The following is a 26,619-nucleotide window of genomic DNA, read 5'->3' as shown; positions in this document are numbered from 1 at the left end:
AAATGAAGCCTTATAGGCTCTAGGGACTCATTTAAACAAACTGAAGACAAGTTAAGAGGAAAACTTTAAAATTCCATGCATTGTTTTCAAAAACAACAGCAAAAGTAAGTACTTTAGACAAACATTCACAGGTGCACTGAGTACATTTTTCATTTTAACACAAAAAGATATAAACCTGCGCACTTGAATATATATATCAATTATTTACTAGATAGAATTAAGAAAACTATTCCCTATGAAGAGATGTGTCTAACCGTGCACCACAGAAATAGTAAGAAATGTACACCTCCACTGAAGCATCTGTGCCGGTCACTGTTAAAGACAGGACAGGTAAGCAGCTGGGCAACCAGTCTAGTTGGTAGAGCAATTCATATCTTCCTGCATCACACAGTCTACCACACTTAGAAAAAACTTTACTCAGGAAAAAAGTAAGTGCTAATAAGCACTCAATTTCTGACTCTAAGTTACTCAGTAAAATAAAGAATAAACTTAGAGAAAAGCTAGAGCTCTGGATTGTGCAGGCCTAGAAAAAACTTCAGACTATGCAATAAAAAGAATATTGATTTTTAGGGTGTCCATCACTGGTTTGGGGAGGGGTCTCCATCCCCTGTGTAGTGCCAGCCTCCCATGGCAAGCTTTACTAGGGAGGGAACCCTGTAAACAACTTCCTACTCAGATCAGCAGGACTTTGCAGGTAGGTTCTTCTGCAGCGCTGGACCCGTACCAAAATAGGTTTGCACACTAAGAGATATCCTCATCTGAGATCCAGGTTCCAGTGGAAATCAACCTCCAACTTACACTTCTGTGGCTGCTCTTTTAAAAAATTGCTTTATCAACTGTTCAAAGAAATGCTAATTTAAAAAAGAACTTCCAAAAATCTCACCTCCTCTACCTAATCAGATCTGAGCATATCAGGTTAACACTGTCAATCAATGACTCTGAGCTATTATTTAACATGTTGGATCAAGTAACCGAAGTCACATTACAGACTTCCATCTACAGAATTTGCAAAATGCGAATTCAGCAGATTTCTCAAACAATGTAAAGATCCTTACCTCAAAATAATCACTAATTTTATGTCCTCTAGGAGTGCCTTTTCCTAAAAAGGAAAACAAAGGATGAAAATAAGAGTTGATATTTTTAGGTACAGAAGTTACGATGCCATTCTGAAAAACTACTCCTATATTTTGACGCTCCTTTCCCTGTAGAAAGGTGCAACACCTATCACAACAAAAGCTTCTGCATAACAAAAGACTGCCCCAGGGTTACAGCTCTCATGCTGTTGTTGGGAGGGTTTACAGTTGACAATTCAATTAACTCTCAATTCCAAACATGTCAAATCCAATCAAACAGCATTTGCACTTGCTAAAGTACTTAGAAAACACTAAGTCATTGAATGTTGTATAGGTTCTCCAACATTTCCTTCAAGAGCAAAGGGTACTTTTACTCTTCCACCTTCAGGTAAATTACTGCTTATTAGACCTCTCACAAGCATTCCTATAAGAGTTAGACAGATAATTAGTGGTGGCTTAATACCAGCTCATTAAAACTTAGCCCTTTTCTCTTATTATAATATTATCAAAGCAGTTCTGTCAACACAATCCTCGTTACTTTCCTGTTGAAGAATAAAAGAAACAGAAATCTGCCCCTATGCCCATTTGCTAGAAAATCTGAACTTGGACTCGAACGCGCTGGGTTTTTCTTAGTACTCTGAGACAGTACTGCCTGCTTTATACTTGAGCACAGTTTGTTCTCTATTTGTTATGGTGAGAACTTACTCTAACAAGGCAGGCATACGTCTCAAAAAGCAAGGAAGAGAGTACAGCCTGTATTTTGAAGTCTGGCTGCCGTATACGTAGTGACGCGGGACCAAAACAACACTTCAGAGAAGCCATATTAAGCCTTTGGGCAGCCTGTCCCATAAAAATGCAATAGTTTGTGCGAATAAACTCAAGACAAGTGTTTTCCTGCCAATGAGGATAACAAGGCTCCCAGAAGAGAACTACACCATCATGGAGTAGTTTATAACAAGCTGCCTGACACACCCTTGAGAAGAGCCATTAGTTTCCTAGGACACTGACTGTGCAAAACGTGCACAAATTACCAACCGTTCCGCAATCCTGCAGCAGGGTCAGGAGAATGAATTACCTTGACTGGTCTCATATGCTTCTGCTTTCCTTTTTCTGTTCCGCTGGTCATTCTGTTTTTTCTCAGGAGTCTGTTAAACAATACTTCAAAATTAACATTTCTGCAGTTATTCCAAGATTTAAAGAAAATGCCTAAACACAATAATCTGCTCCATATCCCCAGTGGCCATTTCACTTCTCTGGTGCATATGTTTCTACTGCTGGTACTTAAAGAAACAACTGCTCTCAAATAGCTACTGCCTTCTGATATATGCGCTGCAGAAGGGAGAGAACATGGTTAGCAGTGAGGTTAATTATTTTTTCCTATTTCATCTGCAGCAAGCCAGCCTCTACTGCTCAGTCACCTCACGTGGTTAGCAGAACAAGTTCAAACACTTATAAAAACCTGTGTAAACCGTTTCAGCGTGATCACAGTACTGGTACAAGAGGAGTAATGACGAGAGGTTTTAGTCCAGACATCCAAATTGGCAGTCTAGTGGCTACTCACAGTCTACCAGGGCAATTCATCTTGCCTGCAGCTAATGCTTCTTCCCAAAGCCCTTTGCAGATGGCTACAAGAACTATCCTGTCTACTGGTGCATAACTGCAACCTTACAAAAGAAGGCAGAGCTCCCCAAGATGGCAGCCAGGAGAAAACTGCCACAGACGCAGCAATTCCCCTGGACTTCGGTTTGCTCCTCATCTGCTCTCATTATAGTCAAGAGTTGGTTGCATCTGCCATTTCTGTGTGCAGAGACCTGAGGGGCAGCTTATCAGTGGACAGGGATATATTTATGCACAGGCACAATATAGAGCACAGGTGGGAGGCTTGAAGGCTCCAGAAGTGTCAGGCCTATCTGTCTGTACAAGGCTAGCAAGCCTGAACAGGAGAGTGGAGGAGACCCTGGCATGCTGCTTTCCCTGTCACCAGGGTCACTTATGTGGCCAAACCTGCTGAAAACATTAGGAAGCACTGAAAGCATTAGAAGCAGCTTCCTGAGGTTGCTGGAAAGAAAAGTATCTTGTCATTTCCATCACCAACGTCATTTTAAAAACATCTCTTATCCCAAAGGGTCCCCAATAATTTCCAAGCTATATGCTTTACAATCACTGCAGCCACCACTAAACTGTAGCCTGGGGGCAGGAAGAAAGCCACAGCGTGCAAAACACAACTCTGGGGGAGGGAAAGCCGTGGCCAGAAAGTTTGTGGTAAACCTAAGTTTCATGCTCTTTGGAAACCAAAGTCCAAAGTACCCTGTTTAAAGATCTCTGCCAAAAGACTTGCACACAGTAAGCACAGAAATCAATCTACCTCCTTTAATAGGATAAAAAGGATAAAGCTGACACAGCCAGAATCCAAACCTGGCTGTGTCCCCAGTGGATGCTGGACATCTACAGTCCCATGTTACCAGCTGGGCAGCCACCGACATGTTATTGTTTTGGTAAGAGGATGGAGGGGATGTTAAGACAAAGGCGGCTATTGTGTCTGCAAAGTACTTTTTAGAATGAGGGGACTCAAAACTCCATAACTATCTAGAGACTTGCTGTACCAGCTTCTGTACGTGTAAAAGTCAGTGACATAGCCTCCTCACTGCAAAGTGAAGAGCAACTCATGAACAGCGTTGGCGTGACTGTAACACCACAGGCTCCATTACTGCCTCCATGGAACTGTAAGCATATTAATGAGATTCAGTTTAAGTTGTTTTTCCATTCAAGTACTTACATAACAAAAATGACACACAACATTATCTGTTACAGATTGAAAAAGCAAGGAATGGTAGATGTCAGCTTGGCCAATTTAAATCACTCCACAGGAGTTCACTAAAAAACTCGAGTAAAATAAGAATGAATATTCAGTTTTCCACTATTAACTATACTTACTCGTATGGAGTTTAAGATATTGCGTTCTCGGAAGACTTAGCTTCACCAGCACCTCATATCAGTACTGCCATATAATGGAGGGAAATACGATCCAAAACTTACCTGATAACTGTGTGGAAAGTTCTTTAAATGCATAAGAAAATGCATTTAAATTTGAGATTTTGCTTTATTAATGTGGAATTTTAAAGTAAAAATGTAACTCTATAATTCATTTTGCTGCTTTAGCAAGTGTTTTGAAATAGGTAATCCTAAAGCAGTGAGATTAAACAGGGACAAAGCATCAACTTTCACCTCCTCACACTTCCACAGAGCGATTCATAAAAATGCTCCGCTTTGCACAGACTTCTGCGAATTCACATAGTTGATAGGTAAGGCAAACTTTTCCATTAATGCTCTCTGGCTTCTTATTTGGCCAAAACTGTATCCAAAACCAGCAAACAAATCACAATGCAGCTGAAAACAATTTCATAAGCTGAGCTTTATGAATGCTGTGTTTTTGGGGTTGGATAAAATCTGCCTGCTATGGTGGGAAGCTTCAAGGAGGACTGTTTCACAGCATGGTCTAAAGACTGTAGGGTTAAGATCCAGACTAAATGCTTCCACTAGTCCCTTTCACACCCCAAACAAAGAACACTGTCACTCACTCTTACACAATTCCTTCTATGTTTTGAGTTCAATCATGTCCACCTTAAACCCGATTACCACGAGGATTTGTGCCTGCTTACCTCCAATTCCTTATCACTCAGAGAACCCACGCTGCACAAGCTCTGGTTGGAAGACTCACTATTTAATGGACCCTAGTGAAAAACAAGCAAAAGACTGTTAGAAGCAACTTCCATACACGGCAGATACGTCCTATCAAACATTGCATCTCTGGGCTAACTCCCCTGCTCTAAGTCACGTGGATACAGCAGCAACACAGGTTAAATACCTCGGCACGTGATGGGGCACTAAAACACTTCAGAAGTGGCTTGGAGCAAGATGGAAGTTGGACTGCCGGGTGGACAGTCTTCTCTCAGCATACTGGTCCAGCCTTTGCAATGATATTTCTGTATCAATTTGTATCCTAACTGCTCTAATGTAACCACATCCACAAAACAGCCAAGGCAGTATTCAAAAAAAGTCTATGACAACTGGTTTGAGAAACAAAACTTCTGATGTGTTGAGTAGCAGTAGTTCCAAGCTCGGCTCTTCAGGCAAGCATCTGCTTGACCCTAGGCTAAGAATCCAGAGGCATCTTCCATCTGGCAAGGCAGCTATTACTGTTATCAGATGCTGGCAGTACCACTGATTTTTCTTTAAATGCGTAATTTTTATGCTTTTTTTAAACACAAAGACAGTGAACAAGTGAAAGTTGCGTTAACAGCAGTACAACTGGCACCCATCAGACAATCTTTCCCACTAGGCTATTTTACGGAGCCATGGCTGACCTGCCAACAGAGCAGTTGCTCCTACCAGGGTAAAGCACAAATTCAAGAGGCTGGAATAGATTTACCAAAATAGTATCCAGGTACCTACAAGAGTCTGCCTGCATCTTTGCAGGCTCCACTGGATACACATCTGCATTTTTACGTATCTGAGCGTTTTGGAAAATTATTTTCTAAAATCTGCATCAAAACTGGTTTTAAAAGGAAAGAAAAGTGAATCATGCAACGTCACTGTGCTTTAGCCTAGTGCTCTGACACAAAAGCATCCTCCCACAGATCTAACTTAAGAAATCTGGACGAATTTGACAAAGATATAAAAAACAAGATTCACAATTACTGATGGAATGTCTTAACAGGAATAATGACATGATAAAGCCAGCTCTCCATTAATAACTTGTGAGCATCTTTTCCCGAAGATCCATTCTATTTTAGCATTCTTATTTTTGCAGTAACCACTTCCCAGCAATTAATCTTTCCTCAAGGCAAAGCCACTTCTCATTACATACTTGAGCAGAAGACTCATGGGAGGGGTGGAGAAGAAGCCTTAACACCACAGAGAAATCCCACAGTAGATTATTTCTGAGGGTAGCAGTTCTCCCTTCCCCATTTATAAGACAAACACCACCATCAAATTAAACTTGTGACACAACCTAGCTATTACTAACCCCAATTTCCAAGCAGGCATCCACAGAAAGTAAAAGTTCTGCTTACCTTCTGTATTACACTGTGAATGTTAACTACCATTTTTTTTTCTCCTAAAAGGCCACGTTTAGTTGCTTCAATAAAAAAAAATAACAACACTTGAACAGCTCAAGAAGCTACACATTTAGGATTCCCTTTTAAAAGCAAACTACTTCAAGAAAAATTGCAGATTATATTCTTTAAGCCATATTGTTACCCTTTCAACCCATCACACAAATAGCTCAAGACCAGAAAGATATTTTACCTCATCTCTTCAGCAATACAAAAGCTTAAGAATTAGTGGCTTTTTAAACAAAGCAGCAAGCTCTCCACCACCTAATGTGATGGCTCACAAATCTCATACATACAACTCTGCGTTACGCGAGGGATTTATTCCTTGGCCAATAGGACTTAACAGAAGTGCCAACACTAACCTTAGCGACATCCACGTGAAGGCCTCACTGATTAAAAAAAAAAAAAAGTAATATCCTACAGCAAGTGGCAACAGAAAGTTAATATTTTCACCCATGTAAAAAGCTCGTTTACAAACCGCACAAATGCTGGCCTCTAAAATCCTTCACTTCCTCTCATGAACTCAAACCCCAGCAGCACGTTCAAGACATCAACCTTCTGTGCAAGCGTGAAAAGCTTCATCAGGTGCAGGATCATCTCAACAAAGTAGCATTTGCTCGTCTCAAGATGGACAGGCTGGGGTCTGCCATGACGAAGATGAAAGTGAAAGTTGTCTCCACATTTGCTTAAACCTCGCTGCCTCCATTTTGCACATGGATAGCAAATGACAGGAACAGCTGCTCCCAAAATGCCACATTCGAGCTTTTCAGGAACACTGTGGTTGAAAGGGTATGCCAGTGGCTTACGAAGGGCCAGTGTTTCAGCAATGACCTGTATTCCAGGGTAACTTGGAAAAATAAACGGATGAGGCCGTCTATAGTTAGAAATGATCCTACGATTGTTTCAGAAATACAAGTTTATCCTCTCCAGTACAAAAAATCCACTCAGTTTGCATCCAAATGTAAAGTTCTGGAACGTAAGCAGCTGGTAAAATGCCCAATACAAAATCCACAATGTTTTTCTTACTTCCAGTACCACAACTACCTCTACCGACTATTGCACACGGGAAATTCACAGCTCTAGCATTTGGAATCAAACCCATTTTTCGCACCAACAGAAGAGCGGTTCAGTTCTGATCACAAATTCTGGAAGAGTAAAAAACCTATTTTCCCTTTACTTTAAAGCTTCCTCTAGAAACTACACTGACAAAATCGTAAACTTGAACTCAACGCACTAGCAGAAAGGGTGAAAAGGAACTAACTACTCCGTTATGGAACCAGAAAAGAACAGCTTGTCAGATGTCAGTAAGTACCCAGCCAGTTCACTGCTGTGTATTGATACTGTGAACAAACGCAGAATTAATCCTTTGGAAGCAAGTTTTGACCCATTTCCACCGCATGAGCTTTCCCTTCCCTTGATGACCTTCCAGAGGGCCTTCCACTGACACTTCTCTTACAGTAAAGGATTCGGCCTATCTTACAGGCAAGGAGCTGAAGCATCTTGTTCGTGTCAAGGTTGGCAAAAAACTCTTGTTTTGAGGTATTCTGACTATGGAACCACAAATTGTTCATTAGAACGTGCTGTACTCCAAGCAATAAAGATGCAATACCTAGGATGTCTAAGGAACATGGCCTGCTCCTCAGCTGCACTTCTTCTCACATAGTTATGCAAGAGGAAGAAAAAGCCAGTTTTCCTGATCATCCAGCTAGATATCTAGTTTCACACATAACCTCATGTTATCAACCTCTTACAACAACAGGTTTAGACAAGGGATAGAAGAAACCATACATTTGAGCATCTCCCCCTCAACTAACAGTCAGTGAGTGCATGTATAAAAAACCCCTCGAATTTATGTTTTATCATTCCTGACTGTTTATATTTAACTCAGCAACTGACATTGGATAAATGTTCAGTACTTAATTTAGCATACCAGTATAAGTGGTCATGACACAAAAGGAATTAAAGGAACAAACCTGAATTTTGGAAAAAAACAAGTGAGCAATGGCGAAGAATACTAACATCAGAATATTGCTGGGGAAGTAGCAGTAGGGAATAATAAACATGCACTAGTTCACACAGGAAGGGCTTATAAATTTTGCTCCTGAAGAAGTCATCTGGACTGGCATCTGGCTTTTCTAGCACAGACTACTTTGGGATAACACTGCACTTCTCTGATATCACTTACAGCCCACTCATCCACTGTACCCTGTCAAGAGAATCGGTGATGGGGCTCAGCAAAAATTCAAAATACGTGGGTCATCTGAAAAAAGCTAGTTTCTATAGTGTTTACTCAAATGACAAGCACAAGAACTGCACACACTTCCTCCTCCGCAAGGAATTTCTTTCTGAGATAAGCTGGCATGCTCTTTTCCCTTGTGATTCACCTCTCAACTGCTGCTTCTAAGTCCGTGACCTACCTATGCACAACAAAACCTCCATGTTGAGAAGTGGATGCAACAGTAGCAGGCGCTTTCAAGACTCCTACTCAAAGGCAAGAATTTAAAATCTGTCCACTCTCACAAGCTGGTTAGTCATTTCTCCCTTTGCAAGAGCCCTGGGAAGGCCACAAACGAGGCACAATGGCTGAAGTTTCAATAGAAACAACTTAGCCTGATAATAGCTCCCATCAGATCCTCCATAACAAAGCTAGCCTGACTCAGACTGCCCCTACCTACCTCCTCTTCAAGCCTATCTACTGCCTTGCGTGACTTTTTCATTTCCTCAGCCTCTCCAAGCTCCCAAAAATGATCCCTCAGGTCTGTCCGCAACTCTTACGCTGAGCAGTCTCCATTTTGTGCTCTCCAACTCCTCATATTGAAAGAGAGCTCTAGGAATTCAAGCTGCCTAGCCAGAGTCTCCAACGTGGACTTACAGCAACACGCATTGCAAAATTCTCTTGCTAACTTGGTCGCAGAGACATGCTTCATTACCTCAAGACAAGATAACCTGAATTCTTCTGAATTCTGCAGCAAATCAAGAGATTCCAAAGGGAAAAAGTCAATCCTTAGTTCCACTAAAAGTTATTGCTGACTCCACACAGGCTTACACCAAAGTGAAATGGTTGAATGGTTTTCCAGTTACTCTGGTCCAGTGCTACTGTATAAGACAGGTTTAATTAATATATTTGTATCTTATTTCAAGCATCACATAAGTACAAGAATTACAGCCTGTTTCTTAATTGGGCTTTTAGAACAGCTCGGTATTATAGCCAATAATGGAATCCCTGAATCACCTACGTCTTTTTGCCATGAAAAGTTAATCTACTATCAGGTGTTCACAGGTAACCTCCACTATACCAGACGGGTAAGCAGATTTGCAACAGGATTTGCTCGGCTTCCATTATGTCTCAAGAGTTCTCTCGGGTTGAAAAAATAGTATTTTTATTTTACTGACAGCAAACTGGACAGAAGGATCACGCAATTCACCCTAACCCTCAGTTCAGGGGCAGAAATAGAACAGATCTGACAACTATTTCTGGACTCTAGTAGCCAGACAACACATTTGAAATAAGTAATGTTGCACACGGAAGCATCCAAACAATTTTCAAGTATCTGGCATAAAGTCCTGGCACATTCTGTGGTAATAAATTAATTTCAAAGTTTCAAAACTCTTATTAACTAGTTCTCCTGCTGGCACGTGACACCTGTTAAGGACCATCACTGTGCAGCACCACTCGTGATTCTGTGATTCTCAAACACAAATTCTGAACTTGGTAACTTCGCTGCCAAAAATGTTGCTAACAGACCACACAACTTGTAGTTACTGAACTGATCAAGACTGCTAGAGTGACAGAGAAAGGGTAAAAACTAAAATAATACCAGTAAATGCTGTTCTTTTTCGTGAGCAATTATCTTTTTGGAGGCAGATGTTCTGCAGCATAAGCGACACTCTTCAGCTTATTTTCATTTCCCTCTTTACGCTACCTCAAAGAGGGAGGAAAGGGAGCACCAGCTACCACCAAGACCGATACTTCTTCAATTCTAGCACAGTTGTCTGCATCTACGAGATTCCTACAGCACGACAGAGAAGGTTACTCTCTCTAGAAACACTTTAGCCTTTTTAGTTTAGCTATAATAAAGTGGCATGCACAACTTAGTTTGAAGATATTTTAAAGACCAAACTTGTAGAAGATATGTGTGCTGCTGTGATGATCCACCCTGGTTCAGCCTGAGACAAGCCATGTGCAAACACAGATTCAACCACCACAATCACCTACTCCAATTCTTATCCAGTAAGTCTGTGGAAATGACACAAATCCTTTGGAGTTAACCTGCCTGGTATCTTAAAGCCAGCACCCAGACAGGGGGAAGGGAGGCAGAAGATGAGAACAGACCAAATTAAACAATGTTATCTGGAGAAACAAACTACGTTTTGTTTTCTGTACCTACTGACCCAAGGAAGATGTCTGAGATGACTCGTCAGAATAATGCCTTGAGTGAATACACTTACATTTCCCCTAGTAAGTAAACATGAACAGGAGCTAAATAAGCAGGAATACTGGTAGGTGTCAGATAGTCATGTGTTAATTCATGGACTTGCTTTGTGAATTTGGGGAAGAATGGCACTTTACCATATGGCAAGAATAGACATCTAAAGCATCACTGGCTTTTTGAAGCTATCTGGTGACCTGGATGAACCACATGAGTATAACAGTTGCCTAGAAACATTCCTTGCTCATAGATTTGATTCCACGTATTAACTCCAAGCTTCTAGAGAAATATATTCTCCAGCTATTAAGTGAGATAATTCATCACAGACTTGCAACAGAATTTTGAGGCATTTGGGACTGCAAATGACCTCGGTCATTGGGTTGTGCCTTCAGCTACCACAGGAGGTAAGACCACACAGCTGCCTCCAAAACAGTTTAGGATTTCTGTCCTCTACTACTGTTACTGGAAAGCTCTTCCAGAATCCCATGACTCTGATGGCTAGAAGCTTTTTTTCTAGTTTCAAGCCTAAAAATTTATTCTAGATCAGTGCAGTCTTATTCATTCTCAGAAACATGTATAGCTCTTCTTTATGTACAAAAATGCAAGGAACATGGGCTTTAAAGCTGCAGTTGGATTAAGGATGTAAACTAGTATGTTAGTTTTACACAGGTCCAAAATATACCCTGTATTTTTAAACATTAAAGAAACCTAACCAAACACATGAAGTGATACGCCCAGTCAGTGGAAGGCAGGAAGCTCAGTTACAACTGCCTGCTGCCTTCACCCAATAGGAGAGCACCTAAGATGACATTTCTTCCTTTTATGCAATAAACAGCAACAGAATACCTTCTATCCCAGGAGGATGTGCCAGACCCAGTCCCACTAGATGGCACTAACCCTACGTAGCCTTCCTTCAACGTTTAATGGGCAAGAGCTAAAAATCTGAGTTGAATCACACAAATTTTATCACAGCTTTCCCAGTATATTCCCTTTAAGACAATGACCTACCAATGCCAGTGCGGAGCATGACGGGCGGAGACTTGGGGGGGTAGGGAGGGAATTTGAAGCACCAACCTGGGAGGGAATGTAGTATCTGAGATTAATATTGCAACCAAGATTTGCTGCAACATAGCAGAGTCATGCTAATTCAAATAAATGGTTGGCTGATCTATTGCAAATGAGCATGTATGCAAGTAAATAAATAGATAGTGTTTGAAATAAGTGTAATGCACTTTAACAGTATACTGACTACTAAAAAGTAAAACACTATATTGTGTAATAACAGGTAAAAATAAAAGTCAGTACCAGAAGAGCTTTGCTCAAAGTGAAGCCCCCACAAAATGAGGCTTTTGTACTTGGATATGCTTTGGAAACAAAAAAGAGTTTTCAATAGCCATCCTATAGAGAAAGGGCATGTACTTTCTAAGACTTGCTTTCTGGTATCTTTTAAAGGTTATTGCTTTAAAAGGAATAGTTCCTAACATTATTTGTGAGCATTGAGTATGTTGGCACTGTTTTAAAGCAACAACAGTGTCTATGCTTCTAAGTCTTAGCTATTCTAGAAAGTTGTTTGGTTTTATACTGGTACAGTGAAAGATATTAAAGCGACACACGTGGGGGGAAGAGGTAAGAAACAGATGAGAAAGTACTTAAAAAGTTGTAACGTTGTATAAAACAAGTCTTTCAAGATCGTAAATACATTATGTAGCATAAAAGTTTATGTTAGTAAAAGCCTTAAGATTAAAAAAAAAAGAATGGGGGAAAAAGATCAAAAAACCCCCACACTCTTACTTCAGTAACTGAATTTGTTACCCCTTAACAACTTCTAGTGTTAATCTTCCTTATTACACTACCGTACAGCTGCACATTTTACTTAAACTCAAGCTCCCTTCCAGGACTTAACCCTGTTTGAGTCCTGACTGAAGCACAGATCAGAAAGAGAAGTATGAACTCAAACAAAACCCTTTTTCAAGTTCTGATTTGCTTTGAATTTTTCCAACAAATACAGCATCTACAAAGTTTCTTCCCTAAATAATTCTAAGAAGTTTCCGAAAATTATCTAGCAATGATATGTTGTTTTACCATCTCCCTTGACGTTGTCCAAAAGTCACTATCTTCCTCAAAAGTCAACTCCTTATCACTGCCCTACTTTAAGATGAGTTCTGCCACCATTTCGTTGCTCAGAGAGACTATCAATTAACACTATCAACAACATCTGGAGAACTAAGAGCTTAATGCTAGTATTTCAAGCAACCACACAATGTTATTATTTAAGCGCCTTACTGAAGAAAGGCAGCTACTGAACAGTTATGAAGTTGTACATGGGACAAAGATGGGATTTTACTAGCAGGTTGTGGATCACAGACAAGGAGAGCTTACCTTCAACTACTTTTTGTGTGTGTGTTCCATGCGACTGAGTACACTTTTAGCACGCTGCACCCACAAAGAACTGAACAAATTCCTGAATATATTAAGTCTGGTTACATGTTGTATCAAACACAGTAAACTCAAAACTGTATCTGACAAGTGGCCAAATTCAGTTCTCAAATGCGTACTTGGAGAAAATAAGAGACGGATGAGATTCCCACTTCCAAAGACAAAGTTGTCATGGACTTTTTGGGGTGTAACAAGCTGCCTTACGATGGAGTAACTCCTAAGAACTTACTTAGAACCCAAAATCTTCTGTATTGCAAAATATCTGCTCATAGAGATCCCATTTTCATTCCTCTTAAACATACTTCAAGCAAATTAGTGGTCCAAACACAAATACTGATACAAAACGTTCTGCTAGCAAAGCAGAACTATCACTGTAGAAATTAAAAAAACCCAAAGTGCAGGGCAGGATGGATAAGCAGTCATGGCTGTTGCCAAAGGTACGTATACTCACCTTAGCAACTCCGACTCCAGTGAACCTGGCCTCCAGTAGTTCCTGCCTTCGTGGGTCCAGGCTATGCAATTCTTCCATCATTTCTGCTGCTATGGGAGAACAACGCTCAGATTATGCAATGCAAGGAAAGGAGACAGGTTTAATATTCCCTGCCACTGACGAGACTCAGAAGTGCCTGTTCTGCAGCGTAACCATACAGAGAGCATTTTCTTGCAAGAGAAATGCAAGATTACCATGCAGTAACATGACTTTGCCACCATATTACTGTATTTAAACCATAACCCTGCTGGAGAGTTTCCTCTTCTATCTGTTGTACCAGCCATTTCATGATCTCTAAATCCAAGAAACCAATTATGTCACATTCTCCCACTGGATGCTTTATTAAAAGGAAAACATGGGACCAGAGCGTTATGACTAAAAGCTTCAGAGCTTTTCATCTATGCTGCATGACTAGGAGAAAAAAAAAAAGCAACATTCTTTACCCCATAATTTATTTTTGGTCAATCCTGGAAATACTAGATCTCCCCAAACTCCACATTTCACTGACAACAGCTTTGGTTCTTTCAAGCACAGACAGGGATTATAAGAAGAAAATAAGTCTCGTTTAAATCTTTTACTTTATAGACTAAAGCATCAGATACCTCTAGGGTAACGGCTGCTTCTATATACTGGGTGTACGTTGGGTGCCTCTTGGCAATCCAACGCAACGGATGCCGTTATTTGAAGGGTTAAAAAAAAACAAAACCAAACCAGCACAGTTGTGTAAACAGGTTAAAAATCAGGAAATATACAATTCGAATACTGAACTGCGAAAAAATGGGACAAATTTCAACGTTCATTATAACTGTGAAACACATCTTCCCAACTGCACCAATCAAGTTCATTTCCAGAAATGTCTGTTCCAGTTTCATTTTCTGGACTAAGGCAGGAAAAAAAAAGACACAGAAGATAAAGATTTGCTGTGTAAAGAGCATATGCGATGAGGAAAGTTCTTGAAGGGCAGCAAGTGCCCTCTAGAATAGGCAGTATACAATTGTTCCTTTTATTAACTGTCCATTTTGTCCCTGCCGTTTCCTCCAAACGCTGCAGATCCAAGTTACAGGGGGCAAAGTGAATCCATCCGGAGGCCTTTACAACTGCTCTCCCAAATCAGTAACAAGCCTCAAAAACTAATGGGATACTAAACGTGGTTATTAGACAACCCTCTTCCTACTATGGGCTTTAAAACCCCAACAAAGCTATTAGCTTAGTTTTCAAAACAGGAAATCTGTGCACCGAGGAAAATGACAGACAAGCCATGAACGCAAAGATGTTAAAGTACTCCCAGGTCTCTTCCCCCATTACAGGGCACAGGGAAACCATCCGGGAGGGAATCGCATCCCCACGCCGCGATGCTGGCCTGGGGAAGGGACTGCCACAAGTTCCCGAGCCTTTCCCCCCCTCCCCGCCACCCCACCGCAGGGCCGAGCTCCCTGCCGGGGCCTGGGGACTGCCCTGGCCCCCCCTCCATTCCTCCCAGCCGGGGATGGCATTCCCTCCCTGCCCTCCCCGACCTCTTTGCGGGGTGATTTTCAGCACCTCTCTCCCATCCTCTCTCCCCACTCGGGAAACACAGGCACGCGTTTGAAAATAAGCCGGTGAGTGAGCAGCCTTGCCCCGCTGCCAACTGCTGCACCGCCTCGGCCTGCCTCCTCCTCCTCCTCCCCGGCACCCCAGGCAGCACCGCCTCAACTCCCAGGCCGGGGATTCACAGGCCGTGCCCACCCCTTCACCTCCCCCGCCGGCCCTGGGCCTCCGCGCTCCCCCGGGCCGGGCTGGGCCGATCCCCCCCACCTCCTCGCCCCGCTCTTACCCCCCGCCCGCCGGGCCGGGCCTCTCTGCGAGCCCGCGGGGCCTGCGCTGCGCCCTGCCCCGGCGAGGCGGGCACCCGCGGCCCAGGCCTCGCTCCCGCCGCCTCGGGGCACAGGCCTCGGGCCCTTCCGCCGTGACCCCGGCCCGGCCCCGCTGCAGCCAGCGGCGGGGAGCGTGTAACAGCCTCCACCCCTCGCCTCCACCGCGGCCCGGGGTCGCTGCCCGGCTTCCCCCCACCCCCGGCCCCGGCGCCCCTAGGGCGGCCCCGGGCCCCGCACCGGGGAGGGAGGCGAGGAGGGTCCCCGCGCTTTCCCCGCCGCCCCCGGGCTCTCTCACCTGGCGCTGCTGCTCCTGCCGCCGCCCCGCCGCTCCTCTCCCCTCCTGCCCGGGCCGAGCGCTCCCCGGGCACCGCTCGGATCCCGCCGCCGCCGGGGGCAGGAGCAGGAGGAGGAGGAGGAGGAGGAGAGGGAGGGAGGGAACCTGCTGCGGCGGCGGCAGCGGCAGCACGGGCGGGAGGGGGGGAGGCCAGGGGCGGCTCCGCGGCCTCTCGTAAGCCAGGCGCCGCCGCCGCTGCGGGCACCCGTGCTCCACGCGGGGGAGAAGGGCGGAGGGGAGGGGGGGGCGGCGGCAGCAGTGGCGGGGGGGGAAAGTGGGGGCTCGCCCCTCGCCTGCTCCGGGGCGGGGAAGGAGACGGGGCGGGTGTGGGGGGAGTGAGAAGGGATGGATAGGCCGCGGATCCCCGGCCTCGCGCAAGAAACCTCGCCCGGCCGGAGTGCGCGCAGGCCGGCGGCAGTTGCGAGGCCTCGCGGCAGGACAAAGGCCCGAGGGAGGGCTCGCGGGCGGCGGCGCCCGGGCAGGTGGAGAGAGCGGGGCGGGGTGGGGGGGGCACGGAGCTCTGGGGACCCCTTCGCTTCCCGGGGGGGCGCGGCGGGGCGCGGGCAGGTGGCGGAGCTGGGGCCGTTGTTCGCCCCCTCCCCGCGGCGCTGGGCCCGGCCCGGCCCGGATCGATTGGTGCACACACACACTAGTGAAAGCGCGCGGCGTCTCGCGAGATTTGCACGGCGGCGAGAGGGCGGGGGCGGGGCGGAGAGGGCAGGTCAGCGCGGGGGGGGGGGGGGGAGGTCAGCGGGGGGGGCGGGGCCTAGTGAGGGGCGGGGCCTGCTCTGAGGGGCGGAGGGAGGGGCCGGGGCTGGGGGGGCAGCAGGTACAAGGGGGGGGTCAGTAGGCCCTGGGGGTCAGGGCAGGCCCGGGGAGGGGTCACCGAGGCCTGGGGGGCAGCAGAGGGTCGGGATGGACCGTGGGGTCAGGGGGGGCAGCGGGCACAAGGTGGGGTCAGCTGCAGCCTTGGGGTGTGGGCAGGTCGGGGGGGGGGGTTGCAAGGACAAGGGGGGGTCAGGGCAGGCCTGGGGCATTTCCCCCCTCAGGGGAGCAGAGGTTGACCTGTTCCCCCCACCCAGGGTGTCCCCAGAGGGGGGGTGTCCATGCATACCTGCCCCAGTTCTTCACCCCCTCTCCAGTCTCCATCTTCCACAGCCAGGAGCGACCTCGCTCCCAAAAACATCCTCATCCCCCCAAGGGAGGGTGCAAGGGTACCCCGGCACCCCCCCCACACCATCCCCGCCCACCCTCCCACCATGGGGACCCCTGCAAAACCCCCCAGGTCGGGGGCCTGGCCCCCAGCTCCTTGCTCAGGGCTGATCAAATATGGATATCGCGTGTGAAACACAACCCCGGGCACCCCAGCAGCTCCCCGTTAACCGTTGTTCCCCCTCGCCTTTCTAAGGCCTTGCTGTGTTAGAAAAAAAGCCAAAAAAAAAATAAAATAAAATAATAAAAACAAGGGCTCATCCTGGCTGCAAATGAGCGATTACATCGCAGTTTATTCGCCTTTCTCCCAGGCGGCGGGAGCAGAATGCAAAACGCTGCTGCCGGGCGTTGCAACCCGCTCAGCTTTAAGGCTGAATCAGCTTTCTGAAAAGCAAACAAACGGGAGAGAGAGGGGGGAACAAAAAAAAAAGAGGTTTGTTGGGGAAGGAAGTGGCCAGGCCTGTCCAAGGGGAGGCAGGCGCGGATTAGCGATGGGAGCGGAGGTTCCCCGAGCTCTGGAAAGGATTCGCCTTCCAAAACGCCGGGGCAGGGGAAGCCGAGGGACGTCCGTCACCTCCGTTTTACTGCACGTCCGACATGGAGCGATTTATGACCCAACTGGAACCCACCAGTTTGGCAAAAGCGATGACGTGGAGAAGAGCTGGCAGAGCATCATGGAAAAACCGCTCTCGCAAGGCGATGGGGGGAAGCTGTGTTATTTTAAAATTGTTAATTTATCGTACTTCGAGCCCGGCGTTATTTGTTAACTTGGTGTTGCAAATGGCTTTTGAAGCGCCTGCCTGTTCTCGCAAGCTGTGTTTCCTGTGCTTTAATCTGTTTTTTCGGTAGAAGAGCCACTCCAGTTTCAGCTCCTGCTGTGTGAGTCACATTTTCAGCACGACCAGCGGCAGGAATTTGTAAAATAAATAAATAAATAGCGTTTTGTGTGTGTGTGTGTTGTATTGGTTTGGTTTTTTCTTTTTAAGAAAAAATTCTAGAGTAAATATTCCATCAGCTGGTAAACTAATCACAGCCATTTAGGGGAGTGCTAATTAGTACCATTTGCAGTTAACATTGTTCGGGGAGGTATAAATTTCATTTGTGCATTTCTGTTTGATTTTGGGTGGAGGGAGGAGAAGATCTGGGAGCCGTTACACCCAATAAAGGGACCGACTTCCCGTACCCCTCCGCTTTTCTGGACCCTGTCCACCGCCCCTAGAAATCTTCAAAGGGAGCAGTTCACCCTCTCAGAGGACAGGAATCAGACGCAGTAACAGCGAATCCATGGCACCGTCCCCCCATCTTTGTGGTTTTGGGGTGATGGGGGTCACTTTGATCTAATTTTTCCCATGCTTTTTGGAGGGAGTTTGCTGAGGCTCTTCCTCCTCTTCCACGCATCGCTGGAGATGGCATTGCCAGGGATCACATCGCCATCAACCTTTTTGTGTAGGACACCAGAAAAGACCATGGGGTTATAATTTCCTAAGTGTTTTTGCTCGCTATCATTCTCACCGAAGTCAGACAGATCAACGACCCCGCTCTTCCTTTCTCTGGCAGGACCAGACACCCAGAGAGGTAACAGCCTCCTGGAGAGTTTATCGCAGACAGGAATGTTTTCTAACAGACACCCCGCGATGCACCGCCGAGTTACAGGCTTTACACAGGACCCGTGGCTGCAGTCCTGCGCTCTGCTGGGCTCAGGCTGGAGCAGCAGGTGCTGACTTCTGATAACGAACCTGATAAGCCGAGGTTGCACTATCCTCTTGTGACTTGCCCCCCTCCCTGCCCCATGTTCCTCAGCACTCGGTAAAATGGTTGGGGTTTCTCTTCTCACTTGTGATTTCAGGGAGAGAGCACACCCCCTTCAGTATGTTTTGGGGGAGCTTTGGGAAGACAGTTCTTGTGGCTTGGGGTCCAAGGACCCTGCCAGCTCACCTCTGCTCCTGGATTTCCAGCAAGCTGCAAGCGCTCACAAACCCTTTCTTCTTAGCCCTGGTTAGCCACGCAGCCGCATCCTTCCCTACTTGTCTGCTGCAAACTCAAACACCATCCCCTCTGCATTCGTCCTCTGAAAAGCAGCTCAGAGCAACACTTTCAGCTGCAGTTTCCTTTCCAAGGTGCCAAAATAGCACCTCACACAGGACACGGCAGCTCATCTTTCTGTGGTGCAGAGGGGGAAGGAATCAACAAGTTGCAACTATTTCTGGCCGTAGGCAGAAATTTTGGAGCAGCCTTGAAGGGCACTGCTTGCTGCCAGCGGGGTGCCAGGTAGGTACAAGGGGACTTTAGGCAAGTTTGTCAGATGGCCTCAGGAGGAAGTAAGTTACTGGATAGATTTCCCAGTGCAGACAGAGCCCATAAGTCAGTGATCTCAGAGGTTTTCCTCCTCACTCCGCCAGGATGCTGCTTTGAGCAGGGATGCACCGTCCATCCCAGCCTGGTACTTCACTTCTTACCGTACGGTGCCAGTGCATCGGAGACGGGGTTCCCTGGAACAGCAACGGTCTCTAAGGTAAAAATGTATCGCCGATAAGACACAGCACACTTGGACTCTTTGTTATGGTGCTATCTCGCACAGGAGCTAATCCCCCCAGATTTGGACTCAGCAGAGAAGTGGTGGACTGTTGTTTTTTTTTAATTGTTTTCTAAAGAAGAAAAGCCAAGTTATTAGAGCGTGCTTCTGGCAAGAAAAGCTCAGTTTGTGACTTTGTTTTTACAGGGAAAGGTTTTCTAATTCAAAGTGAATGGAATATGTAAATAATTAATCATTTTGTATAGGAAAATTTTGGATTCAATTAAAAATTCTAATATCAACTTTTAAGATACTACTTCTAAAAGCCTATAAAGCATCAAAACTAAAACTATGCTTAAGGTTAAGAAAACAAAATTTGGTTGATCTCAACTTGATTTTCCCCATAGTATTTCAGTTTGTGAACAGTTTTAGTGTGTTTGACTTTCTGGCCCAGCAAGAGAAGAGAATATTTGGATCTCCAAGAATTCTGATGCAGGAAAACTCCTCCTTCCAGCCCACACTTAAGCAACACACCAAAACGATTCTGTTTTCCTCCTTTTTCATTAACTCCGTAAGAGCCCCTGAGCTCTGGTCCTTTTAGAGGAGGTTTGAGAGCTGGAGAAGGGTTGGTTATGAGCAACACAGTACATACACGGCTGACCAAATATTATCTCATTCATGGGGGCAAGCCAGCCCTCCCACACCATCGTCTCTGCCAGATTCCTCCCGTACAGCATCCTGCTCTCCAGGTCTGCCATCAGCCAGCGTTAACGCTTCCTATTACATCCCCCGTGGCAGCTCTCATCTTCTTGCATTGGTCTCCTTGGATGTCAGCAATATCCTTGGCACATCGCACTTGTATCATGTTTTGAAGAACTACTCAGCTGCCGCAGCCATTTTCTTTGTCACTGAATTCGACATGAGCAGTCTCTGGCAGCTCCCCTCCAGCCAGCACAGCGTGCTTAGCAAAATAAGGGCAAACCTCTGCCTTTGCATCACAGCTTCACTGTTAAACTGTGTTAGATTTGACCAAAATTTAATAAGATTTTATAGATATTTTAATATAGCATGTAAACAGTTTTGTCTTCAATTTTGAAAAGATAAAATACCAGAAGTCAATCCTCTGATCTTTTAAATGTATTTTTGGTGACTTTCCTTTGTCTCTGCTTTCCAGGTTTGTGAAATACTCTTAAGTACATTTTTCCTAGCATTTCTGTACTGCCATGAGGTCTAGAAATATATTGACATAACATAACACATACACAAAAAAGAGAGCCGAGATTCCTCAGTGATAGCAGGACTCCAGGAGCTGGGGACTTCAGAAACACATCAAATAGCCTGAGCCTTTAAAATGTAAAAGCTGGCATCAGTGATCTGAAATCCCAAAATTTTACAGCCATTGGGAAAAAAATTTTAAAAAACCCAACAAAAGTGTTCAGCACTCAACAGGTTTCTTAAGGTTTTAGCACTGGGGGATGATCTCACCTCTAGGCATCACATCCAGAAGACCCTCCTCTGCAGAGCAGATTCTGTTGTACCTAAGGAGGGATGAGTCGCAAGTGAAGGAGCATTCGAAACATCTCACTCAGATGCACCGGGCATCTACTAAGGGCAGGGCTCCTGGCACAGCCTTTCCCTCACTAGGAACATTAAAAGGGTCGCTCCTCATTTTCTTCAGACTGGGAGAAAGTTGGTGTATCAGCTACTCCAAGATAACATGCCATCACCTGACTCCTTCCTGAGGCCATTCGGAGAGCCTCCACCCTCCCACACAATGGAGTTTATCTCGGAGGTTGTTCCTGCCCCTCCCTCTGTCTACACCTTCAGGTATCCCATTAGGGAGGCTTTGATACCCGAACCGAGCAGGAAAGCATCCAGGTCCCTCAACCTCCACACATGCAGCAAGCCAAGCGCAGCCTCGGAGTGCTGCCCTGATCCAAGGGAGCGCGTGTCCTGCCCGCCGGAGGAGGCAGCCCGCTGCGTGCGGGAACGTGGACCTGGGCAGCGGGAACGTGGACCTGGGCAACGGCCACGGCCCTGCCAAGGGGAACCAAAACTCACAGGCAGGAAATGAACAGCTCTGTGATCACACCCGCTTTCCCCAAAGCTCATGGCACTGGCAAAAATGTTTGGTTTTTTTTTTTAATTCTGCATGCACCTGAAACCATGTGATTCTCCTTTATGTGCCAGAAAATCCTTCCCCGTCCTCACTCACTACCAGCTTTCTAGAATACAAGAGTGTATTATTCTCAGCAGCATTTGCCCCCTGCTTCTCTTCCTCCTGCATAAAACGGGCATAATAACACCTTACCTTACAGGGCTTTTGAAAGCCTCAATTAAACAAACTGCTCCGAGATTTGTGTAAGAGGAAAATTAAATCAACATCCTATTGTAAAGCTAGAGTTACTGCATGCGTATTTCTGTAAGTATATTCAGCCTCTGTGTGAATGTCTGTAAATACATACCAACCTTCATAACACGGCTCGTCTCAGTAGGGATAAGTCACTTGGAGTTGAGGAAAAGCCAGATTTAGTTTTCCATGCAACCTCGATCGACCTCTTCACATCCACCCTTGGCATTGAACATGGCAAAAAACGTGTGGCTGTGTAATTAAAGACTGTAGTGTAGTGTACCCACCTAGGTGGTGTTCCCCAGGTGAGGGGGACCCAGCACTGCGCCTCGTGCCAGATCCCACGGATGAAGTAGCAGTCTGAGGGGAGATCAGCCAGTTCTCTCTCTAAATGAGGAAAGCCACATCCAGTGCCCCTGGAGAAGGGTGGTAGGGTACCTCTCCGCTTGCAGCTGTAGAGCAGATCCCCCGGTGTTCCCTGTGCACACCACTGCAGGGTGAGCCTGGTCTCTGAGATCTGGGACTGCAAACAGCAACTTCCCATTTCACATGAGCTCAAAGAAAGTTTCATAGGCCAAAGCCATCCCCCAGAATTCCCCAACTCCCAAAGAAAACGAAAATGCAAGAGTTACAAGGGTCCTTTGGACTAGAAAACATTAAAACAACGTAAATACAGCAGTCACACTAGCTCTCCACCCCAAAATCAAGCTGCTGTTCACACGCTGTGTTGGCGCTTGCAGTGAAGACTCTTTGGGGTTATTCAACACAAGGGAGCACATTTCAGAGCAGCAGGGTCCAAACCTCGCCAGGATGTTCTTCTTTCCTGGAAACAGCCATGGACCAACAGGCTGGGAGCTCCAGGCAGGTGCTGACACATTAGATTTGCTTGTGATCTTTGCCATCACCGCCTTCCAATCACAGCCAGTTCCCACTCATCCAATTGTGGGTCAAAGACTGTATTTTTAAGAGTAAAAGCCTTCACTGGCATGACACCTCCTGTCACACCACACAGCCTTTGGGCAGGAGGCAGAGGCACACACGGCTAAGCTTCTCCTGCTTCTCCCTGCCTGTGCTCCAGCCAAGTTGCCAGGTCTGGTTTGTGCTCTCCGTAACAAAGGGAGCTGTATCCTATTTAGTTCACATTAGCACTCACTGTTGCCTACACAGGTAATTTCCTGCACTGTGTCCCACTTTCTCGGCAATACAAGCTCCCATTCAGCAACGCACTTACGCACTGGAACTTACTGCCTTCAGCAAGAGCTAAGCACAAGCTCCAGAGCTTTGCTGATTAAGCACAGAGCTGACAATTCCTTTCCCTCTAGAGCACCTCACTTTGCAGGAGAGTCCTCCAAAAAAATTCCTCCTTCCTTCTCACTTTTCTAGTAATTTCTATCGTGCCCTGAAAACATATGCAACAACACTGTTACAGTCAGAGTCCTATGGACACTGTACAAAAAGATGGGTGCCAAGCACACACCCCTGTCAAGGCAGATGAACAGCTACAATAGCAAAAGTGATCCTGATCATGCATCTTCTCTAATTTTCCCCAATATTGCACCAAACCAAAAGTGGTGGCACTGCTTTGACTGACACATCAGATCCAGTTGACTGACCACGAGAACAAAGGTGGCTGCATGACTCAGTTTCCCTTCATCTGTCTTCACAGACATGGAAGGATGCTCCTCAAATCCCTTAATAACTTGATTCCTGCTGCTTCATCCTCATCAGTGCCCTCACTTCTAGGCACCAAAACCTGTGCATCTTTCACTTGTGCTCAGGAAAAACGGCTAAGTTCAGTTTGGGTCTGTGACTCCTCTAGGGAATCCAACTGGGAACCAGCCGGGGCTCATCCCGATGCCAACGACAAAAGGAAGCTCTTTCAGCTTTAGTTACGATGCAATGCCAAAAGCTGCTGGCATGCATACATGGAGGTTCCTTCTGCTCACACTTCTGTTTTATTGAAAATAATCAGGTCTCATTTATCCTGGAGCTCTACAACTAACTCCAGAATTAGAAATGGTGGTGACATACCCTGAGAAGGTGGAGCTGAAGTATTTGGGAGAGGAGACAATTGTGTCTGGTCTCACACGCTTCTGGTCAGAAGCATTTGATGATTACTGTTATAACAATAAAAATCACCAAGGATGACTGCTGTTTCCCACTTTCCTGTGCTCTCAGGAAGATTCTGAGAAAGCTCCAATATTCAGTGGAATTTACAATTTATTTATTTTTGAAGCGATGGTATCAGAAACACTCCCCAGCCTCTTGTTCTCTTTACCTCCCCTGTTCCCTTCCTGTCTCCCAGTTTCTAACCTATCTGTGAAATCAGGATGCTGCGAGAGGAACAATGTACCTGGGGAGGCAAAGGGCTCTTTGCCATTCACTGGAGCCCTCAGCATCATGGCTGGATTGAAAGCCTTTCTGGCTCAGCCCAAGTCACAGGCTTGATGCCATAATCCCTACATGAAAGAGTTGTGCAGAGGGTCAGAATAGGTGATGATAAAATTCCCTTCCAGCCAAAACAATCTATGAACCTCCAAGGAAATCCACCATCCTCTGGCAAAAGCCAGGACCAGACTTTCCAAAGTGTAACAATGTCTGGCTCCAGAATCGCAGGGGCAGTGCCTCTGAAGAGCTATGAAATCATCTCTTCTGCTTGGGAGGTTTGACAAGCTACGTTGGCATTGCCTGGAAGCCACAGACCACAAGACTGGAATGCCGGGAACAAAACCAGAGCAGATACATTCAGAATGGCTTTAAAGCTAATGTTACACTGCCAAAAAGAAAGAGAGAAAAAAAATAAAGGCACTTAACCTGGCTTTTCAGTGTAGTAAAAGTGAATTCGGAGATTTCCTTTGAACATGCTAGAAAGCCGTTGTGCAACCCAGCCTGCTCAGCAGGCCCAAGGTGGGAATGGCAGGAGCTGCTGCAAGTCAGGACCAAGGTACCTGAGCGGAGCTGTGTGGGAGGCAAGGCCCGGAGTGGCAGGAGAGCAGCAGCTTCAGAGAGAACGGGAGCTGGCGGAGATTAATGAAGGAAGCTCAGACGGTATCTGTCCGTAGGAGGCCTGGCTCAATTCAAGGCCATTAACTTGTTGCTCTCTGAACACCACCAACAGGACTAGAAACAAGGGCATGTCTGCCCAGCATGGTTCATGTTGAACGACTGCTTAAATACTCCTGCAGAATGAAGAGCATTAAGAAAGGCAAAGAGGCACTTCAATGGCTGCAGGCTCACAGGGCTGCGAGTTTTTGCATGAAGCCCAAGTCAAAACCAGGCAGGCAACTGGATGTAGCCTTGAAAGTAGAAACAAATAAATTACTAGCCTTCATTTTCTCCCATTTAGGAGTTTAAATTTAAAGGGGAGTCCATCAACATCAAATAAATCATGTTTATAATTAAAAACATATTTTCCTGCGCTGCTTACAAGTCTTTGGATGATTAATAAAGCATTTTTCAAATTACTTGAATTCACACTAATTATGCTGCTTGTTTATCCCCATCAATAATTTTTCTTCCAAGGAGATAAAGCTATCCCAGGAGGAGGTCTCCCTCTGGGGACCAAGAGGGAAAGAACCCCAAGGGAACTGCCTAAGGCACTAGTAACACATGGGAGGTCTTACACTGAAAGCGCCAGAGCTGGTTACATGAGCCATGTCACGTTGCATACTCACAGGGCTTCTTTTGCTAAGCCTGACTCTCTGACTGGATAAGATGAGGAGACAGGAGCTTGCTCAGCTCCCAGAGGCCTTGAGCTGTGTTTTGCCTAGACCTTGCCTGAGGTACCAACCTTGCCAGGGAACCAGACTTTGTAGGTTTAGCATGAAAACACAGCAGCGGCTGCACAGCTTCTGCGTTGGGTCAGGCTTGTGCCTGGCAGAAGCCAAATGTGCTCAGAAAGAAAGACACCTTATCTCCTATGTCATTTGCAGATGCTGGAAAGTCTCTTAGCCCTTTAGAAAATACAGTACAGCAAATTGAACAAGAATTCTCTTCCCAGTTTGACTGCCTTTCAACATTATTTAAAAGAGCTAGATATATATAGAAAAGCAATGGTGCATTTCCGTTCCCACCCCAGCACTGCAGCCTGCCGTCGTGGTGTGAATGGATTTGCTGGGTCGCCTTTCCAGAGGAAGGGCTGAAATGTCCTGACCCAGGAGCCTTCGGGTAGCAGACATACTAATACCTGCAGGGGGACACAGTGACGTGGAAGTTAGGAGCTGATCACGCTGCCACATGCCCAGCAGAGAGTATTGCTACAGCCCCTTCCAACGCGTTACGAATCAGGGTGCTCCTGGTTTGACTCTCCAGAACTCCTGCAGACTCTCCAAAGATAGCAATGACATTTCCTCATCTTTTTACCCTTTCTCCCTTGTTTCAGGACGGCAGTTATTTCATAACCGACGCATCTCTATAGTTGACAGTTATTCTTAGGCAACTGTAAGCTACAAATACAAGTGTCTAGCTAACAAAAATATACGTGCTTTGTGTAGCATGAACTGCTCTTCAGCCAGTGGTGCACACACAACAGACCTTGTTGCTTCACGAACTAAAACAAGGTAAGAGATATCAGGCAGGGCTTTCCCTTCTTGTGAGACGAGAGCAGGCACTAGTGAGACTCATAACAGAAGAGGAAAAAAATGGTAGTGACCTAATAGTGGCCCAGATCCTTCAGGTCAGGCACGCAGTAGCATGTGAGTTTCTGTGGAAGCCTGATTTGTATGAACCAAACCATCATTGAAAAGCATTACCACAAAATTTATTCTAATAACCTGTTGTACCACACTCTAAAAATAACAAAAGAAATCAAGCTGT

The 26,619-nt window shown here is 45.8% G+C and overlaps 1 protein-coding gene across 4 annotated transcripts in view; it reads right to left on the bottom strand.

Moving 5' to 3' along the window:
• The window catches only part of TLK2 (tousled like kinase 2), a 44,228-nt gene extending 27,865 nt beyond the window's left edge, over positions 1–16,363 (bottom strand). For 2 of the 4 annotated variants that reach the window (XM_068418613.1, XM_068418616.1), the window contains exons 1-5: positions 15,692–16,363; positions 13,505–13,593; positions 4,733–4,804; positions 2,149–2,218; positions 1,056–1,099 (exon numbers count right to left, since the gene is read on the bottom strand). In XM_068418613.1, the coding sequence (XP_068274714.1) occupies positions 1,056–1,099; positions 2,149–2,218; positions 4,733–4,804; positions 13,505–13,585 (267 nt within the window). In that variant the 5' untranslated portion in view covers positions 13,586–13,593; positions 15,692–16,363. Of the gene's footprint in view, positions 1–1,055; positions 1,100–2,148; positions 2,219–4,732; positions 4,805–13,504; positions 13,594–15,356; positions 15,440–15,691 lie in introns of those variants that run through there. The other 2 variants (XM_068418614.1, XM_068418615.1) reach the window with 2 other exon arrangements.
• Positions 16,364–26,619: the final 10,256 nt, after the last annotated feature.

Source organism: Nyctibius grandis, chromosome 26, assembly GCF_013368605.1.
Source record: "Nyctibius grandis isolate bNycGra1 chromosome 26, bNycGra1.pri, whole genome shotgun sequence".
Classification (NCBI taxonomy): domain Eukaryota; kingdom Metazoa; phylum Chordata; class Aves; order Nyctibiiformes; family Nyctibiidae; genus Nyctibius; species Nyctibius grandis.
Note: the sequence above shows the minus strand (reverse complement) of the source record. Positions and strands in the feature narration are given on the sequence as shown.